Source organism: Rutilus rutilus (assembly GCF_951802725.1).
Source record: "Rutilus rutilus genome assembly, chromosome: 12".
Classification (NCBI taxonomy): domain Eukaryota; kingdom Metazoa; phylum Chordata; class Actinopteri; order Cypriniformes; family Leuciscidae; genus Rutilus; species Rutilus rutilus.
In genome coordinates, this window is record NC_140217.1 from 4,050,344 (window position 1) to 4,073,808 (window position 23,465).

The following is a 23,465-nucleotide window of genomic DNA, read 5'->3' on the forward strand; positions in this document are numbered from 1 at the left end:
TTATCTCAGAATGATGGATGTCATTTAAAAAATACGGAAATTAGCTGAAATAATTTAATACCGCCTCTTATTTAAATTTTTAGTGTATATAATTGCTGGCATAATAACGGCCCATTTCAAATGTTTACGTGCTTTTTTTCTCTTTCTCCTTTGAGCAGTGATGAAATATCATTCTTGTAAATACTTTCCAGCATTTCAGTTATAAAAGTTTAGGCTACATCTTTAAAATGCATCTAAATTACAGTGAAGTGCAACCGTACGGTGCTCGGCAGTGGTCAAAAAGGATTTAAACAGTGAATTTTTGAGTGATCTCTTTAAATTAGTTAAATTACCACAGGATCTAGGTAAAAAAAATCTATAATAAATTCAGAAAAAAAAAAAAACAGTAGGTAATTCGGCCGTGGATTTTTAGACTAGTGATGGGAGAAAAACAGACATTCTCGATTCAGATGGCAATAAAATCACAGACTAGCCCCTGTAAATGTTGAAAATACCTTATGACCCGAGAAACGATTACCGTCCGAATAGGGCTATAGTTCTCATACTGTATATGATTAAAGACACACTACTGTTCAAAAGTTACTGCTGTATCAGAAAACAGTAAAAATACAGTAAAAAAAAAAAAAAAGTATAGTATTGTGGAATATGTTTTACTGTTTAAATAATTGTTTTTGGTTTATTACTTGGTATATTACTAGGATATTGGCTGTTTATTAGTACTTATAAAGCACATATTAATGCCTTATTCTACATGATCATATTCTACATCCCTTAATCCACCCAATACCTAAACTTAACAACTACCTTACTAACTATTAATAAGCAGTAGTTATGAGTTTGAGGCAAAAGTCGTAGTTGATAGTTAGTTAATAGTGAGAATTGGACCCATAACTAAAGTGTCACCCTGTTTTCTATATGAATATATTTTAAAATGCTCAAAAAAACAGTTCTGCATAATATTTTTGTGGAAACAGTGATACATTTTTTCAGGATGCTTTGATGAATAACGTTCAAAATAACAAGTATTTATTGAAATATAAATCTTTTCTAATGTTTAGAAATGTTGTTGCTCTGATCAGTTTAATCCATCCTTGCTAAATTGTGAATCAATTATACATAACACATTTGCACCCACACAAATGAGAAATGTATTGGAGTAAACATTTTCATTTGCTTTTCAAAAACATTTATTTTCACATTAAGTAGTCATATTGCAAAAAAAATTCTACTCAAATGCAGTAATGAAGTATGCTTGGTAACATTAACTTAAAGAAATAAATTGCCTTTTTTAATCTTTGTCCCCGAGTGATCCATACAGCTGGCATTGATTTCAGTTGTGTACTTAAAGTTTGTGATTATCTGTGATTATCTAGACGGTAATAAACAAAGCTGCTGTAATCCGATTGGATGCTGGGCCCTGAAATGCTGAGAGTGAAATCTCATCAATAACACACTCATGGGGATTCCCACCGACCCAGACCGGCAGCGCATGCAATCGCCTCATCAATGTTTCATCAGAACTGAAATGTGATGAGGAGATCTCTCTCCTCCTTTTTTCCGCCTTGACAGAGTGAACAAAATCTCTGCGCTCCCAATGATCATTAAGGATTATTTTAGGGCTGTTGCGTGATAATGAATCTATTCGAAACGTTTCATTGTCCCAAATTTGATCATGTTAAACTCTAGCGTAAAAGAGTGCACTCTCAGTACTACTGTCCTATGAAATCCAGAAAGAGGAAACTAAACCACTTCGCAACACCCTATAGCTACATCATAAACTGCTGTAAATCACTCCAAACTAGGGTGACCACCATCAAACAACCCAAATGTGGGACAATGTGGGACATGTTACCAACACTAAAACATAACCTAAAACTGTTATATAATGTTTATCTAACTTAATAAAAACTTAATAAACTTTAGTCCCTTCCAGAAAACACCATTACATCACAATGTAACGTAACATGTCTTTATTTTACATGTCATTTAAATTCAACATCACTGAGCCCAAAGGCAGCGGCAGGTAAATACACTTGCGTGATAGTTATGTGGACCGGCTCTCTCTCGGTTTCCTAGGTAACCAAATATAACTCCGCCGCTGCTGTAGACTGCTTATAAATACAGGGAACAAATTATAACTAATGCAATGTGATGAAAAGGTAGTTTGATTTCTAACATTATTCTCTCGACAGACATTTACATCGATAGTCTGGCGTTATAATTTATTTGCTTTTGGTGTACTGTGGAGTGGGTAAAACTGTTTTTAATGGCAGGCTAACGCGTGCACCGTTGACTCGCGCTAGCCTAGCACCGGCGAACTATCCAAAAGTAAGGACTGGATGAATTTTTTTGAAAACTGTCTCCACTGATGAATAACAACCAGGCTCACTTGAAAATGAGGTCCGATGTCGAAAATCCTGAACCACCCCTTTAAGGCGAGACACTACAGGTGAATAGGGTAAAAAATTTAGCTAGCAGATATCACCATGAAACTTTCCCAGTTCATTACCTACATTAAGAGGAGAAAAAAATGTATTACAAGTTTTCTGTAATTTAATGTTTAAATATGCAAATTAGGCAATATCTAATTAAATATGCACTAATTTGCATATATTTTATAAATATATACATAAATCTGAGTATTGGATAAAGCCAGGTTAAAAAATATTTTTTCATTGTGTTCACATATTAGATGGGAAAAAAATTACAGAGGGATTTATGGATATCTACTTTTGTTATCCTGTAAATCAGAAAATACTGTCAATATAGCCTTAAAAAAATGATTTTTGCCATGTTTTTTGGAATAAAATGTTATATAAATCAGGCTAGGAATAATATATTTACAAATCCCTCTGTAAATGTCTTCATAATATAACTATGTACAAGACTGGAAAGTTTGGTGTATATAGGTGCTACTGAAGTGGAGATTTCGGACTTGGAGTTTGAGAGAAAAGTCATTTTGAGAAAACGGGCTTTAAAGATTTATCATCAGCCAGTGAGACTGCGCATTCAGCCCTTTTACTTTCACGATTGGTTGCTGATAAAAAGGAAATTACCATATTTGGATCCGACAGGATTGTACAGGAGAGAGAGAGCTTCCTAACGGTGCTTCTGATGACAGGCTGCCGGCAGCGATCGCGGAGCAGCACGTTGATTAAGAACGCCAACTTTTGTTGAATTTATGGGAAATCTACAGACGCAAACAGACAAAGTGTAATAAAATAAAGACCTAAATGTGTATTTCAGACTTTTTTTCACCACTAGTCTAAAAGAAGACATGTTATTGAAGACAAATATCCCAAAATCTCAAAATTGACCAGTAAAAAAAACCCCAATGTTTTTGCCTGCCGTGTCTCGCCTTAATATGATCATTAAAAACCAACAGACTGATGAAAATGCGGGACATTTTCTCAATATGTGACGTGCGGGACAAGGGGTGAAAATGCTGTGCGGTTCAACGCAAAGCGGGACGGGTGGTCACCCTACTCCACACCAAACAACTCTCTCTAAAAGACTTCTTACAAAGTGTACTGTGTTACTGTACTGATTCTTCTGAGCTCTCCATTAGTCGGTGAAACGGCAAACTGTTATCGGTGTATCTAGAGAGGCGTTGAAAATAAAGAATTTAGAGTAGCAGAATTTGAGCTGGATTCAGGCAAATGGAGTTGAGTTACAACATTAGCATTGATTAAAGCGTTTTGAGTGTATCTGGCATTACAGTGGGTATTTCTCACTGCTCTGCTCTGCTCTGCCGTCATGCATTATCATGTTAGCTGAGGTTAATATCATGTGTTTTGGGATTTCTGCTATAGCAGCTGTGGTGCTTTAAGCCTCCTAAAAAGGTTTTGGTGTGTTTTTCTGTCCTTTTCCACTCTGCTGCTGCTTATTCAGGGTGATCTGTTTGGATTCTGACAGCTGTCCAATTGAATATTGCACAAAAGTTGTTTAGAGTCAATTTCACAAGCTATTTTATGACAATACAGGCATTTTTCAACTCGCCTGTGGAAATAGGATGAGCTGACCGATCTAGTCTATGATACAGACACAACAATCACAAGAACAGTGTTTAACACAGCACAATTTTCTACATTCATCTTAAATGCCAGGTCATTACCACATATCTGCCCTGAGAAATGTCACAGATAGGCCAATATTTGCATTCATTTGGCATATGTTAGCATGTCAGAACATGTGGTTTAGTAGCAGAAACACTGAGAAGATATTTAAAATACAAGGACTAAAAATGCCTGCATAGTTACAGTTAGATTTTTCTATTATCTAACATTTGATACCAGTTTATTTGAACCAGTGTTATTTATTTGAGAATTTATTAATATTTTTAATTAGCTTTTATTTTTATACTTTTAGTAATTTTGTTTTGTGCTTTTGTCATTTTTATTAGTTTTTGATTTTTAATATTTGTATATAGCTTTATATTTACAGTATTTAGGTTTTAGTAATATTAGTACTTTATTACCCAGGCAATAAAGCACTTCTTTTTTTTTCTTTTTTTTTAAGTTATTTATCTAATATTTATTTATTTTTTCAGCTTTATTTCAGTTACCAAAAAGTATTTTTAATAGTTTTACGTAGTTAACATAAAATTGAAACAGTGAAGCACTATATAATATAAGATAGTGACGGACTAATTATTTAAAGTGCATTCTTTATTGTGTTAGGATCTTTCGTTATTGTTCATTATTTACAGCTATGTGTGTACTGTGAGGATAATTGGATTTTATAGGTATCAAATATAAGTGTTCAGATTGAGAAAAGTACATTAATTAACAGAACACTGTTTTAAATATAAATCCCATTGAAAATCTATTCTGGGTGCAAATACTGCTACTTAATTAAACAAAAGAATGTGTTTCTGCTGTGTTTGAGATATAAAAGGTATAAAGGTCTAATTTGCTGTTAAAATATTGGGCCTGAATTCACCTTAATTAATTAAAGAAAACACATCACACTGCCCTTTTTGAGTCACTCTAGATCAGGGGTGCAAAGCTCAGTTCTTGGAGGGCCACATCCCTGCAGAGTTTAGCTTCAACCTTAATTAAACGCACCTGATCCAGCTAATTAATTCCTTCAGGCTTATCGAAAAAATTACTGTGAGTGTTGGAGCAGTGTTGGAAGTAAACTTTTAGTAAAGGTTTGCAGTCCTACTCTAGATGTTGTCTGTTTTCCAATATTATCATATTATTATGTCAAGGAACTAAATATGTTTATTCATGTTTCTCAGCTCTGCCCCGCCCCCCGACCTCTCTGATCGTCACGGAAACCACCGCCACCAGTGTAACCCTAACATGGGATTCCGGCAACCCCGAACCTGTGTCGTACTATGTGATTCAGTACCGGGCCAAAGTCTCGGACAACGGTTTCCAGGAAGTGGACGGAGTTGCTTCCACGCGCTACAGCATCGGTGGGTTGAGTCCTTACTCCGAGTACGAATTCCGTGTCATGGCGGTCAATAACATCGGGCGCGGGCCGCCCAGCGGGACGGTAGAGACACGCACCAGCGAACAGGCCCCCTCGTCCCCTCCGCTGCGCGTTCAGGCCCGGATGCTGAGCGCCACGACCATGCTGGTGCAGTGGGAACCTCCCGAAGAGCCCAACGGACAGATACGAGGATATCGAGTGTACTACACGTCTGATCTGCATTTCCCGATCAGCACGTGGCAGAAACACAACACAGAGGACAGCAGCCTGACCACTATCTCCGGCCTGGTGCCTGACATCACGTACGGGCTCCGCGTGCTGGCGTTCACCTCTGTGGGAGACGGCCCGCCTTCTGACACCCTGCAGGTTAAAACACAGCAAGGAGGTGAGATGTGTGCTTGTATAATACATTGTATTTATGTTTTTCTTTATCGTCGAATTGATATCAGTGTGTGCTGAGAAAAGACTCCAAATGAAGATCATTTGAAGACACACTACAAAAGTCAATATGGTATAATGTATATCGAACCTTAAAAGGGTTCTGTCAGGCATATCATATACAGAAACCTTTTAATGGCTTCCATTATGGGATCATTTTATGCATTTAGTTTCAATTCATTAATTTTTGTAAAATTGTATGAATTAAACAGCCCGTACACATACTTTATCACTAGAAACATTTTTAAATAACCCATGAAACATGAATATATTATGCAATCATTTAAGACATTTTTATGTATACATTATACATATACATTATTATATAGAACCTTTTTAGTATAAAGTGTTCTTTAGAACTGGGTCAAGATCCCTAGGGTTCTATATAGAACCCATTTGAAACTTTTTGCATGGCTGCTTGCCACATAAGTAAATAATTAGACACAAAAAATATTCAAGTTAAAGTATTTTATTAGCTCACTAATCGCAAAGCATCCGCAAATCAAAACGGTTCCTAGCAAGCAGCTTTGAGCCTAGACGAATGAACAAGTTCAATCAAATGGAAACTTAAGGAATAATGTACAGTCTTATAAGTTAATACTCACAAATAATGATGGGGAGATGAAATATTGATTTGAGGAGAAACCATTTTAAAATCTGACCTATTTATAATCTTATAATCCAGTACAGTGTACAAAACAATCATTCTAGCAACCAGACGAACACTTCAACAATATAAGGCCCGCTGATAATACTGGAGTCCTCTAGTTTCATTTTACAGTAAATACAGTCGATAACTGAGGCTCAAGATGGCACCAGCTGTGTTTGAATGAAACGAGAGAGAGCGGTGTGATACGAGAGACGTGGCCTTAGATACCCGGATGAGGGTCATGATACAGCGTTGCTATTGATAATTGTCATTATTGGGGAATATCTGACCTTGGAATGCCTGATTCACCAATCAGAATCAAGCATTTCAGAGAGCTGTGTAATGTATTGTGTGATTTAAGTGTGTAGTAAGACAAACCACATCTCTGACTGCAGTCCCGGCCCAGCCCACTGGTTTTGAAGCGGAGGCAGAGCTCGACACTCGAATCATGCTGTCATGGCTGTGGCCCGTCCAGGATCAGATCACCAAATATGAGCTCACGTACTGGGAGGCCGACTCTGACAACAAGGTAAAATCACTGAATCTGTGTGTGTTTGGCTCCAGTGGTGTTCAGAATGGCATTACTAGCATGCTGAAAATAATATCTTTGCAGTTTGCAGTATGTACACAGAATGCCAATTTTCTGGAAATCATTCCTGGATGAATTACAGTGTACAATATAAAGTACACAATATGAGCACACTGTGTGGTCTGCTGTACCCTATAATAAAATGCAGTCATTTTGGACACATAAATTGGATGTCAGTTATGTTTTTTAAGATTGATTTTACCCTCTTTTTTCTTTTTTTTAAAGGCACACTATGCAGTTTCCGTTTTTGTCAAACAGCGCCCCCTAGAGTCGCTGTGGAATGCTTGTATTTAACGTTACTGTCATAAATACCACTCATGCAGCGCCGTCTCTGCACTCTTCCGACCGCGCTTTCTTCGTTTTCCTCGTCGACTCTGCCATGATTCACGTCTGAAATGCGTGCTAGTGTCTTCCACAGAGGCTGCTTCATATGGTGTTGATGTATGTGACGTCGTGCCGTAAAGCAAGTCGTGATTCTCACGAGATTTGTCGGGACGCCTCCTCTCAAACCTGCATTGCTGGTTTTGCCAGTGGCGTCCCCCCCCTGCTTTGCTATCGGGACGATTCGCCCTACTACGAGTTTGTTTACCAAGCTGTACAAATCTTGCATAGTGTGCTTTTAATAGATTGACACAAAAAATTGCTTAAAAGTGATTTTGGTGAACCCTGTTGATGTTTGGAAATCAACATAATCACCAGATATTTGAGCACATAGCCTATGTGTGGTTCTCACTCTCTCTTTATCTTTAATCCATGGCAGCACCACATCACCTTTGACCCAGCTGGCTCGTATGCTGTTGAAGGCCTGAAGCCAGACACACTCTACATGTTCTCTCTGGCGGCGCGCTCTGAGATGGGGCTCGGGGTTTACACACAGCCCGCAGAAGCTCGCACGGCCCAGTCCAGTAAGTGCCGAACTCAAACTATAACCATATCAAAGTTTGACCATTTCTAAGCAGCTCAATACTAGTCACTCGGCTAAAGATGGAGGTACGCTTTTTAACCACCCCAAATATGTTTTCATGTTTGCTTTGTTAACCAGCACCATGTCATTTGCTTTTATGAAACATTATTACATTAAAACATTTAATGCATGTGTTTGCAAAAATTTGACCTTCAAAAGCACAAAAAATATTGTTGAAATCCTTTTAACTGTTTTTGGTTCAAGAGACCTTGACTAACATTATAAGTGGTTTCAGGGAGGGAAAAATTAAATATTACAAAAGTATAGATTACAATATGTCACCTTTAACATGTTAATGTTATTTATCTCGCGCTCTCGCCATACAAAAGACCCTGTGTTTTCCCGAGCAGAGCAGCGCTGGCGTCCGTTTCATACACATTTTAACTGCATCAGACCAGTTTTTTGAGTGTCAAAAGCTCAAAAGTTTCAGGTTCAGGGTCGGCGTAGAGCTGCAGTGACCGTGGAGTGTGACACACACTGAGGCGTCAGAATGACGCAGGCGCTACAGCTTAATCTCTGTCCTCATCTTCCTCCGTCTCCAGAGATATGGACTAAAGCTGAGATATTTATGACAGCTCATCACAGAGATCTCCTGGTATTCAGAGCTATTTGTTAGACATGTCAGCTTTGAAAGGTTTGTTCTTGGTTCCCATAGAAACACTTGCTTTTTCTTTCCGTCTTTTTTTTTTTTTGTCCTAGTGTCTCTGAGTCACTGTCCTCAAAGACCTGTGAGCCGAGACACCAAAATCACTCTGTCTCTCACTCCCTTTCTCTCTCTCTCTAATTCTATGCCAGATCCTAGTGAGCTGCCTACATAGGGCCGGTGCACACAGAACGCGGCGGGTCAGTAAAAGGGGGGGGGGACAGGGTAGAGACGCATTTTTGAAAAGTTGAACTTTTAACCCTCTGGGGTCTGAGCTGTTTTCTGGGCCCTGGAGGTGTTCTGACATGCTCTGACATTTGTGCTTATTTCTGTTACTTGTGACATTTTCATGGCTAAAGTCTAATTACACTGTATTCAGCACAAACTCTGCTACAATAATATATCAACAGCATGTATGTAAAAGTTTGTAGTTTTGAGATAATGACATTTATGCGTGGTTTGTGAAAATACAAAAAAAAATTCTCACTGAAATAAGGTCATGAAACCCATACTGATTATTTCTTAACAAGACTTTTGAAAATTGTATGACGTAGCCTAGAATATTTGCTCTAAAACTATGTGAAAATCACCCTGACTGCTCATTCAGAGAAGACAATATATTGATTTAAAATTTTTACGACGTGTTTTGTGTGAAAAAGCAATATGCGAAGGGGCGGATCATCTCATTAGTATGTAAGGCTTTTTACACCTGAGAAAGACAAAGACACACCCTAATGGCCCTATTAGGAGCTTATCAGGGCCCATCATTCTGACCAACCTTGCACAAAGAATGAGGAGATTAAAAAAAGAATGGCTTTTAAAATTGTTTGGATTTATTTACAACATAATCCAAAGATACACAACAAAAAAAAAAACACTTATTGATAACAATGATCCAAAGAAAGAGACCTTTGTGCCATTCCTAAAAACATTGTACATACCTTTCATTTCCAAGGTGTTTGATTTTCACTTTACCATGTTCATGTACAGAGACATGTACTGTGAATGTTGAAGTCAGCAGGACTCAGTGGCATCTGGGCCCTGAAAAAAAAGAAAAAAAGAAAAAAGTGAACATACTGATATCAAGAGAAAGGCCTGCACGATTTTGGGAATACATTTGAGATTTTTCTGGTTAAAATTGCTTTTTAAAATTCACAGAATACACACACACACTCACACAAATGTTTCCAACAATATATTATATAATGAACACAGGTTTGTTGTGCCTTGTAGGTATAGGCTATGCGCAGTGCTGCATAAAATAATAACAATATAGCAGCCTATATACATTTTCAAAAAGATTTCAGTAACAACTAAGCTAGAGAAAAATATATTGATTATCATGTTACTTCAAATGTTTCCATTCGTTATGATGATATGAAATGAGATAATAGTAAAACATGAAGCCGTTTGGAGCGTTTTGCTTTTCCAAAATATGATGCATTCAAACGCGATCGCGCTCAAATATAATTATGGTTAGGCCTACCATATACATATCTACGTTTGAGCAGATATCCACAAACACAGTAACAGTAAACACGGGTCTAAATATTATAATATTCACCATATATCTAGCAACAGTTCAACTGCAATGTGAAATTTATGCAACAATAACAAACTAATATGTAAGAATTTCTTACCTTATCTTTCTTGTCTTGAAATCGCATTCTTCTTCTGGGGTAAAGCCAATGTAAACTCACGTCTTTCAAACTCGACGAAAAGCAGAGACTGATGAAGTGTTTTGTTTTTGAGGTAACGAGCGCGTTCGCGTTCCATGTGGAGATTTGCATGTGAATATCTTTTGCGCGAGTAGGCGTGGCCAAATTAAAAATAATTAGGAAGCGTTTGAGAAGCTGGACATCTTGTTGGTTTTATACAAATTACTTAAACAGAAAATATTTGTTTTCAGTTTGAATCCGATCATTTAAAAGTACACACTTAAATGTTTATAAAGGTATATGGCTCATAAATGTGTGACAAGTATTCGCTGAGTTTTGTTTCAGTTTATAGACGTGCTCAAGAAAAAAAAGTTCACCGCGACGGAGAGGCAGAACGCACACCCTGTTTATTTTCTTTATGTTTCAAAAGCACAATGTTTTGATTTGATTGTAAGTGGACACATACAAAAGTAGAAATATCACAGATTCTTTTTTTATATTTATTTTTTCTGTATGACCATAAATGACGGAGTAATTTAAGTTTAAAGTGCTACAATGTAAAAAAAGTCCAGCAAAACGCGGGGGCGCGTTTGCCGACCTCAGAGGGTTAACTTGCGAGATGCGTTTTTAAAAACAACATGTCATTCGTGAGATGCTGGAAAAGACACACAAGACGTGAGTGCAATGGTCAAACACAACCGTCTTGCGCATGTTTACATAGAAAAAACTATGGAAAAGTAAGCGCTGTGGAATAGAAGAACACGATATATGTGAATGTCTCCTAAGGAAGCATGCTGACCCAACTTCAATGGGTCAGCATGAAAATTTAAAACACTTTACATAGGCTTATATGGAGCACAAAAGGATACGTTTTGAAGAATGTTCACAGTCTAGTCAAATCAAGTCACATTTATTTATAAAGCGCTTTGTACAATACAGATTGAAAGCAGCTTCACGCTAATGTTGTAAATTATGAATTATGAAAGAAATTCAATTTCAGCTGTAAAGCAGCTCTACAGAAGATAATACTGTCATTAATGAGCTCAAGTCAGTTAAATGTTGATTATATTTAGCAAAGTTGGTTTAATTATCCAGCTCAATTCAGTTTAATTTTATTCTCATCTGAGAGTATCATTGCAATATCGATAATACACTTTATCATGCTTTTTTGTGCTTCAGTCGGCATGAAACGGAAGTTGCGGTCGTCCCTTCTTCCTTATTGTGATGTGAATCGGAGTAAAATGGTTTCTCAATGTTAAGTTTTAAAAATTATTATATTATAAAAAAAGAAATAAAAAAAAAGATGTATACATATATTATTGATAATAAACACTATGATATTCCATACAAAATAAGAATTGTCATTTTATGGTGGCATTAAAATTTCTCCTTTTTTGTTACACCTTTTATGTCGCTTTTTTGTCAAAAATGAAAAGGTTTCAAACGGACTGGGTTTGACCTTTGACAGCTCTTAATATACTGTACCTTTCCTCTCACTTCAGTCTCATTACCATCCTCTCCTTTAATATTTCTTTTCTTGCTGTCTTGCTTTTTTCTCACGGTGTCCCTGCTGTCTTTTTGTTTCTTCACTTTTCTCTCTTCCTGTTGTATTTCATTCACACTTTCTGTTGCAGGTGAGAAATAAACTCTCTCTCTCCGTTTCCTCACACTTCATTCTCTTTTAAACCGTTTGCTCATTTTCTCATTTCCTTGAATTTATTCTTTTTCTCACTATTTTTTCTTCTCAACTCCCTCTTGAATTTGAGATGTGTCCAGTTTCTCTCGTCTCTGTTGTTTTTCTCAGTCTCTCCCAGTTTAATCTTGTTTTCTCACCTATTTCTCATACCTTTTCCCACACTTTCTTAGTCTTTGTCTTTTCTCTTTTCATTTTCTCTCCCGGTTTCCTTTCTCCACAGGTGATGACCATCTTCTTTGATTCACACTTGGCTCTCTTGGTCTTCTGTGTGGAGTCAAACCTTCCCCTATTTTTTTTTCTTTTTTTCTCAGAAGTCATTTTCCGCCTGCTCTGCTGAACAAAACACAGGAGCGAAACACTTATCACATCTTCATAGTGCTGGATACACCATCTCTTTTATCATTTCAGAAAAGCCAATATGTTATGTCTGCTGCTGATTCAATCAGAATCAAGTATTCCAGAGAGGTGTATAATAATCCTACTGTATATTGTTTAGTTTGCCATGTTCTCAGTACGGGATAGGCAGGGATTTTCTGTGAACTCAAGTGATTTTAAAAATGAATCGATACAGCATCTCAGAAATCTGACAGGCCATCAATCACATCAATTACATGTCTAGCCAAAGACAGTGTGTCAGACAAAATGTATCTGTTATCTCTTGCATACTTACACACATACACACACACACAAAATAGAAGTGAACCATCAATCTCTGCTTTCACCACCAAAACACAGTTTTTAGAGTAAAATATGTGCAGACATTTGTGAAGCAGTAAATCTCAACCAGCGGGACTTCAAACAGGCTCCAGATTGTGTGGGGTTTTTTTTTTTTCAACTTTATTTGTGTATATTACACTTTTCTTCAACTTTAATTAAATCAATAGCTTTAAAAAATATTAGTGATAATGACAGCTGACAGATGATATATATTATGATGACATATATACTACTATTTAAAAGTTTGTGGTCGGTAAGATCATTGATGTTTTTAAAGTTTTTGAAAGATAAAACAGTAATATTGTGAAATATTATTACAATTTAAAATAACTTTTCTATGTGAATATATTGTAAAATGTAATGTATTCCTGTGATCAAAGCTGAATTTTCAGCATCATTACTCCAGTGTCACATGATCCTTCAGAAATCATATTAATATGATGATTTGCTGCTCAAGAAACATTTCTGATTATTATCAGTGTTGAAAACAGTTGTGCTGCTTCATATATTTATGAGGAAACCAGAATCATATATTTATATTTATGAGGAAACCCCAAATATTCAACAGTAGTATATGCTTTGAATCAAATGATGATAGATGCTATTTGGAATCTTCCAAAATGAGGTTTCATGGTGCACAGATACATATATTTGTGTGTGTGTGCATGCGTGCATGTGTGTGTGTGTGTGCGTGTGTGTGTGTGTGTGTGTGTGTGTGTGTGTACATGTGTGTGTGTGTGCATGTGTGTGTGTGTGTGTGTTGACTATATTAGCCAGCTCGAGAACACTTGCTTCTTAAACTCAAGTTCTGCAAAGGACATTTATCTTCTTTGCAGTCCTGTGGCCAGTTGCACAAACTGCTTAGACTAATCTTACAAGTGAGTCATTGAATATTTTTCATTAAGACTGGTCATACATTTTTTAATTCAGTTACAAAAAAAAAGGAAGCTTGGTCTAATTAGAATCCCAAAAGTACTATTGGTAAACTGTGAGATGGTCAGACTAGTTCTTAAGACACATGGCTGTGTTTATGCGGTTAGCCCGAGCTCATGTGTTCCTGCACCCCTTTCCAGCCCCGTCCGCCCCCCCACAGGAGGTGCACCTGGTCAGTCTCAGCTCCACCAGCATCAAGGTGAGTTGGGCGGCTCCCCCGGCCGCCAGTCGTCACGGCAACATCGTCAGATACTCTCTGGCCTATCAGGCGGAGTCTGGCGAGGACCAGCAGCGCCACGAGGTCCAGGACATCCCAGCCGATGTGTCCAGCTACGAGCTGGAGGGGCTGGAGAAGTGGACGGAGTATGTGGTGTGGGTGAAAGCTCACACTGACGTCGGGCCCGGCCCGGAGAGCGCCAGCACCCGCGTCAGAACCAGAGAGGACGGTAATGCTCGGCTCACGGGTCATCCAGATCTGCTAACTCACCAGCACTAACTCTGCTTCGGGTCACCTGACTGAACGGCTCCCTGTGCCATTCCCTCTCTTTCTTCTGTTACGCTGGAGTTCATGCTTGCTGTTCCTCGCTCTTCTGTTGTTAATGTGTGGCTTCTGTACGCGAGACTGGAGAGCTCTATAGAGACTGAGTCTCTATAGTGCAGTGAAAGTTCAGGACAGCACTGATATTTTGTTTTGGTTGTGTGAAAAGACTCATGAAGGAGTGGGCGAACGATGAGTTTTCTGTGGGATTCGTTGAGATGCTCCCACACAGCAACATTATTATTATTATTATTATTAGTTACCGTTAAAAAGTTTGCTGTTTTTAATGTTTAAAGATGTCTCTTCTTCTCACCAAGGCTGCATTTATTTGATCAAAAATACTTTAAAAACAGTAATATTGTGAAATATTGTTACAATTTAATATAACTGTTTTCTATGTGAATATATAGTCAAATGTAATTTATTCCTGTGATCAAAGCTGAATTTTCAGCATCATTACACGAGTCTTCAGTGTCACATGATCCTTCAGAAATCATTCTAATATGATGATTTGCTGCTCAAGAAACATTTCTGATTATTATCAATGTTGAAAACAGTTGTGCTGCTTCAAATTTTGGTAAAAACAGTGATACACAAATTTCAGGATTATTTGATGAATAGAAAGCTCAAATAGAAACAAAACTTTTGTAACATTATAAATGTCTTTACTGTAACGTTTGATCAATTTAATGCATCCTTGCTGAATAAAACTATTATTTTTTTATTTTTTTTTAAATAGGTTACACTTTATTTTAAGGTAATTATGTATTTAAGTGCTGAGTAATAATAATTAACTACATGTATTTGTTTAGTTAGGATTAGGGTTCGATTTTCGGGTTAGTTGCATGTAATTATGTATAATTATATAATTATGCAACTATGATAATTTACAGTTATTACTACAATAACTACATGTAACATGTGTAACAAGGAAATGTATTACCAAAAAATCGTATAGTGTGTTCAATTGAACAGTAGTGTACATTAAAGAAGAGACCGGAGCCATATTTAGATTAGATTTGAGCCGTAACTATCCTGAACACACTGGCAACCACTTAGTGATGCCCACAACACCCTAACATTTTAGCAGTGACTTTTGCATGAGCAAGCACCACTCACATTTCCTTCATGAAATGTAAAAACGTAGTTACATCATACCCTGAGTGTGTGTTTGTTTGTGTGTGTGTGCGCCTGCCTTGTTGAATGCTCTGTCTCCTCTGGGCTCCGTTTGATTGACAGGTGAACGCCGGAAGTACATGTCCCTTGTCTGTTGAGCCTGTCAATCTAACAGTGGACTCTCCTTATGATAGCCCATCTCTTCTCTTCTTTCTCTGTATTTCAATTTTTCCTGATGGCAATGTTTTATGAGTGGTTGTTACCAGTGCTGTTTGCAGTGGTGGAGAAGGTTTCTCTCCTCTCTCTCTATTCTGTTCTTTCTGTTTGATTTGAACCCATCACATGCAGCCCTGGTAAAATCGTTCCTTTTGATTTGTTACAAGATCGACACTCATTGATTCCTTTCATCTTTTCCTACATCATCCCAGGACACTTGCGACATAAATGTTGTGTACTAGTCACTTATGTTCCTATGGTCAGAATAATAAAAAATTTAACTTTTTTTTTTTTTTTTTTTTTTTTAATGTAGTTGCTAGCGTGTTCTGGCTGTTAGTGTGTTGCCATGTACACTACTGTTCAAAAGTAGTAATGTAAGTCTAAAGTTAATGAGATAATTAAGTGATTAATTAAGTGATGATTGACCATTATTGAAGATACCTGATGTTAACAAGCAGAATCACTGAAGGAGAAAAATGACAAAATGTAAGTCACCATTATGGTGATCGGTGTTTGCTTTAGTTGGGCTTATGACCCTTAAATTATTAACATTAGATTTATTTTGGCTGTTGTAACTGAGTAATAACAGCCAGATGAACAAAGAGAAAAGGTTTAATTCATTTTTTGAATTAGAATTATAGGGCCCTATTTTAACGATCTGAAACGCAAGTGTCAAAGCGCAAAGCGCAAGTAACTTTGTGGGCGGGTCTCGGCGCTGTTGCTATTTTCCCGGCGGGATAAATGACTCTTGCGCCGGGCGCAAATCTAAAAGGGGTTGGTCTGAAGTAGCTTCATTATTCATAGGTGTGGTTTGGGCGTAACGTGAAATAAACCAATCAGAGCATCATCTCACATTCCCTTTAAGAGCAGACGCACTTTTTCCTTGGCGTATTGCTATTATAACGGCGGATTTGCCAGGCGCGCGCCAGGAACAGTTCACAGCCGAGGAGAGCAACGCTCTCTTCACGGCCGTAAAAGAGAGAGAAGTGACATTGGGGATGGGAGAAACACACCCAAATTAGCTTCGGCTAAACAGGCATATAATAATGTGGGTAAATGTGTAAGCTAGATGTATGCTTTTATAATAAATTATTATATTTATAATAAATTATCTATCTATCTATCTATCTATCTATCTATCTATCGTTTGTAATAATATGATTTGCAAAAATGAAAACTGCTGCTTCTGTGTAGATTAGAGAATCACAGTGTATGAGCGTTTGTGCACTCTATACATTATGGTCAAGCATGCGCCCTTAAAATAGCATAATGAACAACGCGCAAAGCGCCACTGACTTTAGACTAGGTTTTTTCTGGCCAGTGGCGCAATTGTTTTATGGAACAGTAAAATAGCACCAGGGAACGTTTGCGCCAAAACACGCCTCCTTTTTTGCGCTGAACCGCCCAGAGAGCGCAAGTTCATTCCCTAGTTTAGCGACGTGCTTCTGTGGAGGGAAAAGCGCGCTTTGCGCGGGTGCAAAATAGGAATGAAACATGCGTCGGTGTACAAAGTCAATTGCGCTGGGTGCAAGATAGGGCCCATAGTGTTTATTTCAGCAGAACTGTGATTCTACTGCATAAGATCAAGCTTTTTCAAAATAATTCAAAGGATTTTTTAAAGATGTTCAGATTTTTTTAAATCTTTTTTTATCTTTCATGTATGCAAACACAGACATCAAGAATCAGAGAATAGCACAGTAATACACTTATGTAATAGACTAATTAAATACAATAACAGACTGATGTAAGTCCATATTGCACCTAAATATAAGTGATAGTAATAGTGATTCTTACCTTAGCAAGCAATACAACTCTGAGCACAAAATATTCATGTAGGCCTGTTTTAAAGTTGATGCACTAAACTTGGAAGATGGTGAAGTATATATGCGTTATTTCAGGTTCTTTTGGAGGGTTATTAATCAGGCCAAAATGAGATAAATCAAGCTATTGAGTTTTCTCTTGCATATTCTGTGGAGAATAATGTGCTGTGGTGGCTGATAAGGCTTTAACGGCGCTGACAGAAAGTGAAAAAAGGAGACTGCAGGTGCAGCCATTGATAAATTAGCCGTGCTTTTTATCTGTAAACTTTTCCATCGGTTCTTCTTGCCTTTTCCGCTCGTTCAGAGAAGCTCGCTGTCATCCATATTCATCAAGAAAGAATGTTGCAACGGGATCGTTCGTTAGTGAATCCGGAACGGAACAGAGCGTTTTTAACTGGTGTATTCTCATAAATCAAAGCACACGCTTTGGTTTGAGATATTCTGACTTTGATTCACCAGAGTTATGAATGTCTTTTGTGCAGGAAAGAAAAGTAAATGGGTAGTTTGAGCAAGGTCACGGCACACAGAGTCTGAATGCTGCAGGAAAGCAGAGATGTATTTCTCATTAGAAATGTATTCCCTTATAAAAACACCCCATGTGTTGTTGTGTGTGCTGCATATTAGCAGGTTGTGATTAGATGTGTGAAGCGGGTCTCAGCAGACGTGAGAACCCTTATGGGCCGTATCGTGGTCTCAGGTGGTCTCTGATCTTTATCACATTATGGATCCGTCGCTCTTCCCGCCAGCACACGTGTAATTTCCCTGTGACATTACCTTCATGCCTGGAACTCTGGGTAATGTGCTTTAAGAGCTCGAATGAAGTGTGAACCCGTCCCGCTGTCGTTTCCATAGAGATGTGGGATGAGAATGAGAAAACGAGCGAGTGAGAGAGAGTTGAGAGAGCATGAGACGACAGAGTCAAACGTCAGGACGGAGCAGAAGCTTCTGGAAGATTTGAGGAGCAAAGTCTGCTCTCTCATCCCTCAAAGGAATGCCACACGTTCAATATGAGTAAAGCTCTATCGACAGCACTTGTGGCGTAATACGATTACCACAGAAAATTATTTTGACTGATCCCCGAGTTCCTGAGAAAATATGATTGAATAAAACACTTACAAAGTTAGTACGCAGACAGATTTTTTTTAATTAGAGCTGCATAATTATTAAAAAATAATAGATTATTTTAAATGACATAAAAGAAGGGTTAAAATAAGCTAAAACAGCTAAAAATCAGATGTAAGCTGAAATCAAATAAAATCATATAATATTTTATTATTATTAGGTATATTATTTATTGGGTAGAAATATGTTTGTGAGAATTTTTTTTTTTTAATTACAAACTAGAAAAGTCATGTTAATTCATTGGTAGTAAAAAGTGTAATCCATGAAGAGCATTATTGGGAATCTAGAATCTAATTATGTAAATTATTTATATATATATATATTATATATATATATATATATTATTTTATTTTTTTTCAGTCTTGCATGTGTCATGTGATAGTTACCTGGAAATTTCTGTTTGTGAGGAAAAAAATACTTGTAATTACAAACTAGAAAAGTCATGTTAATTCATTGGTATAAAGTGTAAACCATGAAAAGCTTTATTGGGATTCTAGAATCTAATTATGTAAATTATTTATAATTATTTTAATTATATATTGCCACTATATAAATAAAAAGTTTGAAAACTAAATATTTGTATATTATCTGTGGCAACAGGGGGCCTTGGAATTAAAAAGTTAAGAACCACTGATCTACATAAAATTAATAATAATGAGGAAAATAATTGTGCATCCCTAATTAAAATAAATACTGTGTTTAAAAAGAGTAGCGACAGGGATTGATTGTTCATGTTAGTATGAGTGAGAGAACCAAATACTAACATTGTCTATGTAAAGATATATCCAATCTATGTCAATGTCATGAACATATGAAGTAAACCAGGTAACTATCACATGACACATGCAAGACTGAATAACTAATTCTGCTTTCAAACCTCCAGCCTACTTTACTTCTGTTGTAAGATCAAAACCGTAACTTCTTTTTTGTCTGTGATAGTTGATATTACACTACAAAGGGTGTCGATTGAGCTTAACTTGTGTTAAACTCTCACAAACACTCTGTTAAAATTGAAACCACAGGGTGTTTCGTTACAGGCCACACATCTGCCGAGGAACACTAGTGTTTTGTTGATCTGTTTTCAGGCATCGACTTGTTTCCCCTCTGAAGGTCAAGGCTGAATTCCAGCGAGCGCCGAGCACATTTATACAGTTAAATGACTCCAATTAAGTGCAGCTTATTTTGCTGACGTTCAGCACTCGAGCCTTCATAGATCTTCTGCGCTCTGAGCTGTTACTTCTGGGATGGGAGAGGGTGTTCTCTATCTGGTTATTAATCTCTTAATGCTGCGCTTTTTAACCTTCACTCCTGTCTTTCCTCCCTTTGCTGCCTGCTCTATTGACTATCAATTGACTGTCATTAACATCTACTGAACTGCTGCTCTCTTGCACTCTTGTCAGATTGATATTCAGCCCGATCTCCAGGGGGAGCTGAGCTGGCCTCCTCCACGAGACGTGTGCGAGAAGCGTTATGTGGGTTTGGTGAAGCCTGTCTCCCAGGCTCCTTCATGCATTGCATTTGTAGCCTACTTGTGAATTGAATGCCAAAGGAATAGTTTCCTTAAAATGAACATTCAGTCTTCATTTTCTCACCCTTATGTCATTTCAAACACTGATCGTTTCCATGCAATGAAAGATGTTGACCACCAGCTGTCAAGCTAAAAAAAAAAAAAAAAAAGCAGCATAAATTCAATTTCACTCTGTTCCTGACAAAAAGCTGTTATATTAGTCCATATGATTTAATATATAAGCATATGGATGCTTTTGTGATGCATTCATTTTTTGGAGTGTGAATATTCTTCAAAACATCTTGTGTTGTGTATCACAAACACTGAGAAAAATTGGTAGAGATATAATTTTCACTCAGAAATTGGCATTAAATTTCTCAAACAATTACAAAGAAATGGCAAGTAATGGATGGTTGTGCTAAATCCGGCGTATTTACGTCAACTTATATTGTACGTTCATCAATATGTACCATCCAAATAAATAAAAATGAATGAAAATAAACTATGGAAGCTTGTTAACGCCACAGAATAAAATAAAAAAAGGTGATTTGCAACTTTTTTTTTTCAATTTGGGCTTTATTTCGCACAATTGCGAGTTTATATGTCGCAATTCTGACTTTATAACTCGCAATTTGTATAAAAAAAACAAAAACATGATGGCCTAAATGATGCCAGAATTCTCATTCTTGGGTGAACTATCCTTTTAATTTCTGCAGGCTGTAAATGCAATGTCTAAAGTGAATTATGGAGGGTAGATAATAGCACTAAAATGCTGTTAAAAATGTGTTGGCTGTAGCCTGGGAGCAGGTTTGTACCTTTCACCGACCCTTGTGTGTTATGAATGTGTGATTAAGTGTTAAACGTGACTTCTCTACCTCCCACAGTGCCCGGCGCTCCTCCTCGCAGGGTTGAGGTGGACAACATGAACTCCACGGCCCTGCGCGTGTCCTGGAAACCTCCTCTACAGCAGAAGCAGCACGGACAGATCCGCGGATATCAGGTGGTTTACTCGCGGCTGGAGAACGGAGAGCCACGCGGGCAGCCCATCATACTGGACGTGGCTCTACCTGAGGCGCAGGTACTGAAATATCACATGTAAAATTGCACACGTCACATTGTATATGGATGCCCACATTTTTACAAAAACCTAATCATTGTCAAGATTTATTGCGGTCCTCTTGCACTCTGTTTACACCTGGTATTAAGATGCGTATTGGTCGATCGGATCACAAGTGGACGACGCTAAATACAGGTGTAAACAGAGTGTTTCCACCACTTCAGGGAGTCAAAAACACATTCGACCAGATTGCTTTCGTAGTGTAAACGCTCATGTGGTCGAATGTGTTCAAACAGCCACAAAAGACCGTCAACTCTCCGTCCACTGAAGTAAAGCATAAACATTATGGGAAGAGCTCTAGCCAGACGGGATTTAAACTTTGTCGGCTGAAGACCCAAGTTTGGTTTGAAGATGAAAAATGTACCAAGCACGATGTTCTCTCTCCATTCCTGATTTCTAACACACACTCACAGCGTTCGGCTGATCTTGTGTCTGTCAGAGCAGAAACTAAAGCTGATGCTCTCTGTATGTTTTTCCGTCATCTCCAAGCACGTTCATATGTAAATTGCGCAAGTTTATTTAGTCTATTAGATTGAAATTTATTCGCTCATAGACCCTCCCCTTGAAGAAATCAGGACAGAAGTGGTTGAAAGTGGACAAAAGAGACGGATTAAAACACCAGGTGTAAACGGGAATGTGTCTCCCTCGTCTACATGTGATCCGATCGACCAAAGCGCATTTTAATACCAGTAAACAGAATTCCAGGGAACCTATAACCACTACTTAAACAAATACATGACTGCAAGTACAAAATTCCAATTTTTGGATTGAATTAAACATTAGTTGTGCAATTCTGAGATCAACCACATCACCAAATTTTAGAGCATGTAATTTAATAAATAATATGTTGTTTGGCTTGTAATAGTCATCTCGATCAGACAAAGGAGAAGTCAGAGAACAAGTGGGAAGTGTTTTATTCATAACAGTGTAATTCCAGCTTGCAGAGGGATGATCCGAACTCACCGAGCGTATTCAAATGAAGTTAATATTAATATATATATTTGAGAGAAATTCATTTTTGATGAAATGGATCAGGAGCTGTAGTGGTGCTCTAATCCTTGCTGGGTATTCATGGGAGAGAGCAGCGGGCCGTGGAGAGCCACTATAGGAGGAGACATGAGAGTCAGGAGGATTGTTATTCAGCGTTTAGCTTGCAGCAGCACGCAGACTCTCTGCCTCCAGATATCTGCCTCTCAGTGTGTGTGTGTGTGTGTGTGTGTGTGTACGTGACAGGGAATTACATAGCGTGCATGACTTCCAGCATGCGTAATGCTCAGGCGAACTGCAGAAATGTTCAGATGCGTCCTCAAAGGATCTGCGTCGTTCCCGTCCTGCTCTCTTTCTCTGAAAGGTGGAGAACCTCGTCTGCTGTTCACACACGTTCATTTTGGTTTTTCTTTTTCCCTCCCAGCAGATAAAACTCGCAACTCTTTTTCCATTCGTCAGCTGCATTCCTCTCTTATCTGTATGGATACGAGGGGTCTTGAGCAAGTTTCTTGCATCTTTGCACATTTGTTTTTATTATCAGATCCACACGTTCACTCAAGCAAACTTAAAGTCGTTAGTCACATACATGGACTATTTGTCACACTAACTTGGCAGTTTGCATAAATACATTTACACATCAATCACAGATCACAAAGGTCTTATTGTATGTTGACTGGTTCTCTCTCTATCAATTCAGTTTTAGATTATTATGCTTTATTGGCATAAAAACTTTTGCTGCCAGACAGTGAAAAATGTGTAAAATATAATTAGTAAAATTACAATAGTAAGAAATGGATAGTTTTTGCAATGGATATTTTTATTATTATTATTTTATATTATTTTTATTTTTATTATAATTATTCAAATTATTTCAATTTTTTTTTTATTATAATTTAAATAATTTTTTAGATTTTTTATTGTTTTACCCTTGTCAAAAAAACTATAATATATATATATATATAATAAAATGTTAATCAAATTTTTGGATCAAATATAAACTGCCCCCTGTTATTTTCCACTACAACCAATGGAAGCAATGCAGGAAAAAATTAAAAAAGTTACATAAATTATACAAGAACATATTATTTAATTGTTTGTATTTAGAATGCATAAAATTGTAGCTATAACATGAAATACTCCATTTAAGATGACATTTTGGATTTTTTTTTCGAAGAGGTTCAAAAGTGCCCATCGTTGAATAAGTATAAAACATTGTGAAAAATTCAGGTAAGATAATTTAACAGTGCAGACAGAGTCCAACTGAGTAAAGACAGCAATCAGCAAATTTGACATAAAAGACATAATTTACAAAGGAA

The 23,465-nt window shown here is 37.4% G+C and overlaps 1 protein-coding gene across 5 annotated transcripts in view; it reads left to right on the plus strand.

Moving 5' to 3' along the window:
• Positions 1 to 23,465, plus strand: part of ptprfa (protein tyrosine phosphatase receptor type Fa) — a 232,051-nt gene that overhangs the window by 148,578 nt on the left and 60,008 nt on the right. For 3 of the 5 annotated variants that reach the window (XM_084425210.1, XM_084425212.1, XM_084425211.1), the window contains 4 exons: positions 5,243 to 5,824; positions 6,922 to 7,055; positions 7,876 to 8,020; positions 20,930 to 21,123. In XM_084425210.1, coding sequence (XP_084281336.1) covers positions 5,243 to 5,824; positions 6,922 to 7,055; positions 7,876 to 8,020; positions 20,930 to 21,123 — 1,055 coding nt within the window. Of the gene's footprint in view, positions 1 to 5,242; positions 5,825 to 6,921; positions 7,056 to 7,875; positions 8,021 to 13,866; positions 14,173 to 20,929; positions 21,124 to 23,465 lie in introns of all 5 variants that reach the window. The other 2 variants (XM_084425208.1, XM_084425209.1) reach the window with 1 other exon arrangement.